Source organism: Schistosoma haematobium, chromosome 1 (assembly GCF_000699445.3).
Source record: "Schistosoma haematobium chromosome 1, whole genome shotgun sequence".
Taxonomy (NCBI): domain Eukaryota; kingdom Metazoa; phylum Platyhelminthes; class Trematoda; order Strigeidida; family Schistosomatidae; genus Schistosoma; species Schistosoma haematobium.
The window spans coordinates 3,091,069-3,100,997 of NC_067196.1; the positions used below are offsets into that span (position 1 = coordinate 3,091,069).

Consider the following 9,929-nt stretch of genomic DNA (forward strand, 5'->3'; position numbering starts at 1 on the left):
AATCCTACATGTAGGCTACAGTATAGTGAACTTTGATTACTACTTATTTCAGTGAACAGTAGTAGATGTGCCATCGTAATTTCAGTGTTCAATTATGCTATGTGAGATATGGGTAATTTCAAGTGTATATCAAGGGTCAGCTCTTCAAGGCAACTGACCGAAACAACTTATCTCACTTCTGGAAATTATCTAGTCATCTGAATCTCATTCGATATGCTTCAGCATATATTATGTTGACATACATCTTTGTTCAGTAGTGTAACAATTATTTGGAATTCTCTCTTTTAGCTTCCTCTACCGAAAGTATTAAATAATTTCACCATACATGGGTTGTGGTAAGATTACTTTACATTTATTAAATATATGTGTTTGTAATGCTTTCCAATGTATACAGCCAAAATGATGGAAAATGATTGAAAATCGTCCATATGAACTGTCAACCAGCTATGATTCATCTAATGACAATCACAGCGATTTTATTATAATACGAGCTCATCCGAAACGCCTACATGTTTCAACATTTCATTCCTGAATACTCATCTCAAACAGCATTGCTGGAGACATTTATTGTAATATTTACAATGTAGTGTCATCATGTTACTGCGGACGATTATTCTATCGTTTTCAATGAGCCTATGCGGCTTAATGAATTCACATTGTGGAGCCCATTGATCCGCATCACATTACTATATGGTCTACGTTTCACTGTTTCACAGCTGAACAGTAAGATTTATGACCACCATATCAACAATACTGCATGCTGCGATACAATATAATGCTGTTGATAGGACTTAAATGATCACTTATATGTAGGCCTTTGAACTACAAAGTTATATTTATTCCGAATGATGCACACATTTCACACTGACACTATAGCTGTTTAGCGACAAATATGGGTGACCACGTTTCCGAAATATATAATTCAGTAAATGAATGTAAATATTCGGTTAATTGTAATGTATTATGTATATCATCAATTTCAGGCCCAAAATTTTGCTTGACAAAGATCCTCACTGTAAACCAAAGGAACAATTTAATATTACAAAAATACAGGTGAGTGAGATCCAAAATTCAGCTATTTTAATTATGTTCTCTCTACCTCCTATTGATTATCTGTGTGCATTCGGTTGTTGATCAACTATCCGGTAAAATTTTCAAGCAAAATACGGCGTTCGAATCAGCCGTTGACTGGTAGTCATTGAGCTAATAGCCATTTGCTCTGAGCAGATAATGCTGAAGATGGATCGCTTTCATATCTATGAGCGATTGTCATCACAAATAGGGGGGACGAAATTTAAAATCTTAGAATAATGCTGCCAACATAGATTATTTGCATATCGAAAATGTTTAAACCAGCCTGTTTGCATAACTGTTTTGTTTCAATCACTCACTGAAACATTTCTATAAGTTTATTCTCTGATTCTATTTCAGGATCTACTTAAAGACCTAGAAAGACTGTGGCCGAGTTTGAAAGACTACAGCAAACCAGAATCATTTTGGTAAGATATCCAATAATATTTCATTAATCGAATATTTCTTTCGGCGACTACACAACGTTTGATGTCAACTTGACGATATAGATTGACGAGCGTATTCCCCAATATAACCGGTATTACAATCACACTCCATAGATGCAAATATCAATAGACGAATGAGAACGTTTGATAATTGCTAAGTTGGTATGTGTTTGAAAGACGAACGTGTGCAGTGATAATATTTTGGCTCGGAAAATGAACTCCACGTAAAAATGTATATTGTGTAGGAAGCAGAATGATCTGCAACTAGTAATCAATTATCGACGATATGCTTTGTTTACCGATGAGTACGACCACAGTGACAAAAATCTTCTCGTATTGCTTTCTTAAATTAAATTTGTTAGAAGCTACCATGTTGTCGTTCCTATTTTCAATGTGTCGTCGTACAGATTTCAATAGTGTACAGGTTTCGTGAGTAAATTATCACACAAAACTCAATTAACAAATGATAAGACACTTTGTGCTGAACTTTCAACTTTCACATGTTTCAAACTATTGAACTTTTAACAAATAATAAAATGACGATATTAGTTTTTGAAGTCAGTAATAAGCCATTATCTTGTGTTTTCAACTGTGTTCCTTTTTAGGAAACATGAATTCTCCAAACATGGTATGTGCGTGCATGAGGATCCCAAAATAAAAAATCAGCATGGGTACTTTGAGTTTGGCCTTAATCTGATGAAGAGGTTCAATATACTGGAGTATGTGATCCATGTTGTAATGAAATCATGCCTACATATCTAGAAAAACGTTTAAAATCGTGCGTCTCAGTGCCGATTTGAAGTGTAGTTAGGTAAATTGATCACTTCACAATTCCGATCAACCCGTGAAACAGACGTATCATAATAACTATGAATAGATGTGTTATGCCTTATAGGTAAACGCTTGGATGCTTTTTTTGACTGGATTGAGGCTTTTGAGTTAGCTGCAATTATAAACTTAAGGAGACCATATAATTTGATATGCCTATCGGTTGTTCAATCGATCATTGTCTGATGAGTAAGAACTGGATGTTATATGTTACTGTGCAAGTGAATATTTGTTAAATTAAACTACCTAATCTCGTGCCTTTGTTCTCCATTTTTCTTCTTTTATTTCAGATTTTTAAAAAAACATGGGATCATACCACATGTTTCCCAACAATATGAAGTAAGTTAGCTCACCAATTGATAAATAACCTGAGAAAATAAACCGAATCTGTCGGTCACACTATCATGTATGCTCCATTATATAGTGGCTTGGATGTCAGTCAGTTCAGACATCGACCGCATCTTTTAATATGTATGAGCAGAATGAAGAAGGGGAATATGTCACTGAATAATCAACCATGTCAACGTTCACTGTGAAATAACGAATTTCTATTGAACTTATAGGAGATATTCTTGCATACTGGGCTGACTCCAAGAAGTAACTACTAACTATTTAAAGTGATAGGAATGGTTTCACGGTGATAGAATACATTAAAATCATGTGATCACTGAATGAATAGAATGTCGACGTCCTTCAAAGTTAACAAAACAAAGATTTAGAACTTCGATGATTAACGGGCAGGAACGCTAAATTTGTTACTATTCTAGGTAAACGACTTTTAGTTTACGAAACAAAGTGCTTTAGAGTCTTTAAACAAATGTTGAAAGCTTTCGTCTTTTCACCAAGTTAACTGTAAACCTCTGGCAGTAGTACTATTTTAACATGCAGAGAATGGGCTTCAGCGTCTGGCCGCCCATGTGTGCCTCTACTATCTCACATTTGAAAACATTACCCTCTCTTCTCACTTGTGTCTAATATCCCCACGATTTTATTGGCAATTAATTCTGGTATCGCTTCACTTCGTTAACCAGCTTTATTACTTTTAATTATTGTTCCTAAAGCATTTTAAATCAACATTTTTCGTTCACATTATGAATGAATTATTATTTTAAATTGCACAGACACGAAAATTACAAGACATTTTCGAGAGTGAATTTCGACACAATGTTTCTTTATATTGCACCGATAAGAAAGGACAGGTAAGTGTAACAGTAATCAGTAATCTGTCCCATTTCAGATGTGGACAAAAAACGTTTTCTCATCGTACCATTCGAATTTTCACGTTGTTGCATAACTGGTAGATTGTGTTTGAGTAAATTGTTAACCAGAACGTAGTTAGATAAAAAGTGAAACTCACACAAAAGACTAAACTATATAAAGTAAAATCATTGGTCGACAAACCTAAACCCATTCACAACCTTTTACACGATCTTCAGAGAATCTTGACGCCAGTCAAGCAATGAGTAAACAACAAAAATTCTACAGTGGTTTGTGACGGATAAAGGTTTGACCTCCTATTTAATATGGAGCAACATTACATAACAGTTATTAGATATTCATATCGTATTGTTTCCTTATATCATCTCGTTGTTGTTTAGTACTTCAATTGATCAATCTCTAATTGTAAAATATATGCATCCAATGGGGATTGACTCGATATTGTCTTAGCTCACAAGCTTTATAAACAAAGATTGATAGTGACTAGGATTGTATGCAAACAACAGCAAGTGATATTAAACTTCACCTGATTGCACAGACAGGTGGCTATCGAGATTCAGTATCTAAGTGGATAACGTGAGTGTTTGAAGCGAAAACAATAAGGTTCGATACCTGGAGAGATTATTAACTCTGAGATGCATGTACTTCCAGCTGGGTAGTCCCATTGAGCGTGCTGACTTACACTGCTAGCCACTATTTCTCTTCGTTTATAATAAATAGATACTCCTTAAATCGAATGCAGAAATCGTAGAAATTTTACACGTTATATGTGTAATAACAATTCGTAAACATTTTGCATTTACGAATTATGTACAATGTTTATGTTTTGAAGATGCAATCATCCCAATATATGGATTTGACCGAAATATTTATTGTCATTGATAGGCTGAGAGCTGATATAATCCAAGCTGTACCATCTTTCCAATTTTGTAGAAAGGAGTACAACGCCTGGAAGAGATTTGGATGTGCTTGGATCCTGATCATCAACCCATTAACTGCCCACCAATTAGCAAGTGTTCAACTAATTTTACTTTTCCTCCATTTCCACATTTGCCTTGTAATACTTTAAAATAAGATGAAAAATAAAAGCATTAATCATGTTTGCTGTTTCTGTTATTTCATTTTTGTGGACTATACATTTCAGGCTATATAGTGAGGGGTAATTACGTTGATTCTTTGAATATGAATAATTACATAATACTCAGAATGCATCTTTCAAACAATCATTGATAGAACCCACAAATGTTCACATCACATTGGACGATAAAATGATGTCGGTTATTGCTTCAGCGATAACGCATTATTGTTTCAAATGATCTTACATTATAACATCTGTCAATGAGTAGGACATTCGAAGTATTACGTATGATTTTCACATTTTGTATCTCTCACGTCCAAGTTTTGCTCGTTCCAGTTAATGAAGTACGGACTATCAATCTACTTGTAAATTACGAACCCATATTAACAACAGAACCAAACTCTAATTTAAATGACAAGTTTATTCGCAATTCACAAATAGTCGGCCAAATGTCGTTCTAACAACAATAATTATAACAATTACAAAACAAACCTTCAATTTTGCAGGTTAATGGGGCAAAACTCCCATGTACCAAACCAAAGACAAAGAGAAACCGAAATGTCCGAAATAATGATATAAACAAATAAGTTCGGAAGTTCAGTAAAACAAATACATCCAAAAAAACGCAGTAAAATTAAGAATATACAATATATAGATTGTAATCAGTCGAATGTCTTTAGCTCTCCCGTAACACTCCCGACCACAAGAACCTTGATTCTTTTCACAGGAAAATAAATAGGCAGCAAGAATCCAAGTATATGCATCACAAGCAATCGACAACAAACATTCAATATACCAACAATCTCGTGATCCCTAGGACTTACACCAGTACGCCTACGGATCCGAGTACCTACCTAACATCTACAACTTCTAGACGCAGTATTCGAATATCTCTCACTAAGATTCCTTGGCTTGTCTTCAACTCAATTGGTCTTATTCTATCGTTACTAGGTATCACGTTCCTTACCAGACCTAATAACCGTTCATCTTTCTCTAAGTACATGCCGTCACCAAGTTACTCCCTCCCATATTCCTCTCTGGTCGAGTCCATTTGTGTCTACGTTGGCACAGGAAAACATATTCCTTAGACAAACGCCTCCAAAATATTTGTGCCAACATATATATCCACAGTACCAACCATTTAACAAAATGCTCCATCCTCCGTAAAAGTTCATATAAGGTAACGTAAACATGAATATGTAAACTCATCTACAGTATCAAGCCGTTAATTACTTTATTGACCTCGAACTCTTTATTCTGATTCCAAATGATAACATTGTTAGATTCTCCTAGTTCTTTTGGAAAGTGAAGCGGAAACCTCACTTGACTATCTAGCGTGTCTCGAGACCTTTTCACTCTGTGTATTTGCATAATCTGTCGAATCCACACGCCGAATGTCCCACGCCCTTTGCAAAATACATTCCCCATTCTCTTCTCAATGACTCCAGGTTCCTAACCATATTTCCCGATGTATGATTTCACGAGCACTTTATGGCCGACCTTAGAACTATGAATATTCTGATTTTCTCTGGGTCCGTTTATTAGTTAATGTGGTAACATGAGGTCGAATATAGTTCGAATGCTCCTCTCGAACATAGCTTCTGCAGGGGGTTTCCCATCTTAGAAGTTTCGTTTCGGCGTAGTACTGCAAGCTGTTAAGAATTTCGTGATTACCTTACTTATCCCCTATCATTGCCCGTTCATTAAAGCGATTAAATATCGCACGTTGGTGGAATATGGCGCCATCAGGGGTAAGTTAAACTTTATATTATCAGCGTTGACTATTTTCACACTTGAAAGCATCACTTTTGTTTTATCAAACTGGAAATTCCATGTACAACTGTGGTCAGGTGTTTAATTATCTCTACGCATTCGTCTCAAATGATATTTCACTTACCACTAAAAATTACATGTCGGTTCATTGTTGAATGACAAAAAGAATTAATGACTCCATTTCGAACTGATATTGAAGTCTTCTGACTGATGGAATTTACCTAAGTACATAGATACAAAACAATCAATGAGATGATATTAGACTCGAAAATGATTGAGTGTCAGTCACTTGATCATGCATTGACGAGGAAGTGACCGCTTTTCTTTTCATTCATACTATATCCAATTTTATTGAGGCACCCCATGTAATTGCGATCACATAGGAAACGATTACTCAACTACCAAAATCTCTGCTTTGTAATAAATATCCGTCGAATTCAGGATATAAACAGGTGAATCCCCTGAACTACAACTTATCATTGGCAGTTTAAGAAATGATTTCACATTGTGGAAATGTGTTCTTTCTCGCGAATACATAATTTTAGTACTTACAAAGAATTTTAACTTGACTATGTGTTAGACCATTGAAATATCATTTCGACTATCAGGAGAAACGTTCCATCACCGAATGATCAGATCGCCTTCAATATTCGTCGAATAAAATTTTATTTCCGTCAGCGATGAATATTGGTTGACGCAACCGATCTTATGCATTACCTAACAGCGCACAGACCAGAATTCAGCCATACTGTTCGATAACTCGCATCACGTTAGGTTGGTCGAAACCTTTTCAAGAAAATTTTCGTTGATCATTGAAAAAACAATGTCTCTCTTCCTTCGTTGTTCAACTGAAGTAATAAAGATGAAAATTGATATTTGGTCTGTGAATAACTGAATTTCCCAATCTGGTCTCAATCATAAAACTAACTTCACGAAAAGATGCTGCGCAACCATTAAATACTCAATTCAGTGCCCTATGCTGAACGCAGTGCAACATCATTTGCACATGTCCGAATGTAAACACTTATTGAAATCCACCACGTTCAATTATACATATATGCTGTTGTAAAATACAAGTGAAATTGAAAGTGGACCGAATATTTCATTATGCCTCGTGATGACAGATTCTCAGTGAATGAAATAGTCACTGAACTCCGTAATCATTTTTATATCATTGAGTTATTGTTACATGTTTTGTATTTCACTCACCTTTTGTTTGATAACTTGAAATGAAACTTCCGTATTTTCTTCACAGACGATTGTCCAAAACACAATACAACTGAAGCATGCCGAAAAGCAACAACATCGAATACAACATATATTTGGTGCGAAAGAGCTAACACATTCATTGACGACGGTGATTAGGTTACTCATAACTTGAAGGTAAATGATTGCCGAGTTGAGGTTAGTACTTGTTCAACTCCACGGGTCGTTTTCAATTTCACCAATTCCACACTGTGAGTAAGTGCGTTTACACGAAAGAACATCTTGTTGCTACCAAATAGAACTGAATCGCATTCTTCCCTCAGTGACTGAATTGAAGTTTTGTATACGTTGACCTTATCCAATCAGATATAAGTGATATGCTTTCTTCCCATGAAAACACCAAACAATAGATAGAAACTTCGCTTGTCATCAGTGATTGAAAACATCATAATTCTTTCAGTTCATTCTACGTGTGTTTATTCTAGAAATTCGACATAAAATCCCATAACTATGTGGATTATTACAACATTCTGATGAAACCAGTTTGAGTGAAGTAGCATAACCTGTTGAAAATTGTGTGCTATGTTTTAACAATTAGTTAGAGTTTGTAGACTGCTACTGTTGTTTATTGAGAAGTGCTCGTTTGGTTGAGGTTCAATCTCACTACACATTCTGCTCACTTGAATTCGAATATTTTTTGTTAAATGTGCTTCTCGGTGCTACCGTTCAAGTAGTAGAACTCGTCAAATCATGATAGGTCACAACAAACCTTAAAGACTTGTATGCACCAAATTTAACAAACATTTGCACGGTTATTGTCCTTTTGCTTATATTCACTTATGTTTATTTCGCATTTTCACTTTACTTAGTGGCATTCATTTGTATCCAATCCATAGTTTAAAAGTAAAATGGATTCTGTTATAATCTTGATAATTAATTGTATAAGAATAGTTTAATTTCACAACACACTAACAGTATTTGTGTGATAGTTTGGAGTTGCAGAACACCAATGATTGGCAAGAGCTGTGCATCATTTCATACACAGAGTTATCTCCCATGTATATTTTGATCACATCCAGTTCTCTGTGTGGATTCACTGTTGGTGCTTGTTCATCAAAATCACAAACATTGGAATTTAGAATCCTGACCAGTGACACGTTGAGTGAGAGATAAGCATTGTCATATGTTTAATTTCAAAAACAAAGAACGGTGAACATATCTAGATGAATTGTACTAAAAAAGGTAGTTCAGACAACAAACAACAAAATGCAAAATAATTTACGAATTATAATTATTAGACGAGTCACCTGAGAGAATCGATAACCGAAATTGTGTGGTGTTTGTCGAGGAATGGACAACAGCTATCTGGATGAATTCTTGCACTCACCTCAGATGACACTTGCTATCGAGTCCATTGTGGAGGACGATTTTTCAATCCATGACATCTTTCACAATTGTCCGTTGTGCGTGATATGTAAGAATAAATATCCGGCAACCAGAATGTAAGCCTTGTCAAAAGATTAACCGTCCCAATAGTAAAATGTCGTCTATTGAGATTACCAATAATAAATTTGTACCGAAAATAGGAATAATGGCATAGTCATTCAGGCGAAAATTCCGTCAAAACATAAGGACAATCAAGCATGCTCGTCAAAGCAGATTGAACATCCATAATCCACAATCAGAAAAATAGGAAATAAAACTAGAATATTATTGAAAGCGTCTACTGGAGTGTATATCTGTGAGAGTTTTTGGAGATAGTTCAGTTCCAAGTTCAGCTGGTCGCTTCATAAAACGATAAATATCACGATCGTCAACAAGATCTCCTAGACTATAGAAACTAAATTGATAATACTTAGATTGTGAACATATTTTATGTCAAGCGAATGACGTTAGACACCAGTGTGTCTTTACGTTCACTAATTGAGCTCTTCGTCTTTTTCCGAAATGTGTCAGTTGAGGAACATAAATCAAGTAGTAAGTGAATGTATTTCAATGTACCATAAATAGTGGCATATAAAAGATTATCTTCAGAAATCTGAAGATGCTACTTAAGAAACTGAGAGGACGTAGAGTAAATGTTCGTCACTCTAACGGAGTTTGTGACGACAAAAATCATATCTAGGCAAGTTGGCAAACTTTGAATCCAGACGGATGGTGCACATAATCTCAGTATCCCGAAGTAATCATTGTCGTACAAAAGAATCACAGGTCACTATTCACCCTATGATTATATCTTTTGTTGTTGCCTCAACGTTCTTTGGACGGAGCCGCAAATCGAAACCTACGACCGTGATTATTCTTCGATC

General features: G+C 35.4%; 1 protein-coding gene across 1 annotated transcript; it reads left to right on the forward strand.

Moving 5' to 3' along the window:
* Positions 1 to 288: 288 nt before the first annotated feature.
* Positions 289 to 4,664, forward strand: RNASET2_2 (Ribonuclease T2; the record flags this gene model as incomplete). The annotated part of the gene is made up of 7 exons (XM_051208103.1): positions 289 to 335; positions 984 to 1,053; positions 1,432 to 1,499; positions 2,123 to 2,236; positions 2,636 to 2,684; positions 3,467 to 3,544; positions 4,497 to 4,664. Coding segments are annotated over 7 exons (567 nt in total), but the record flags the coding sequence as incomplete, so codon positions are not given.
* Positions 4,665 to 9,929: the final 5,265 nt, after the last annotated feature.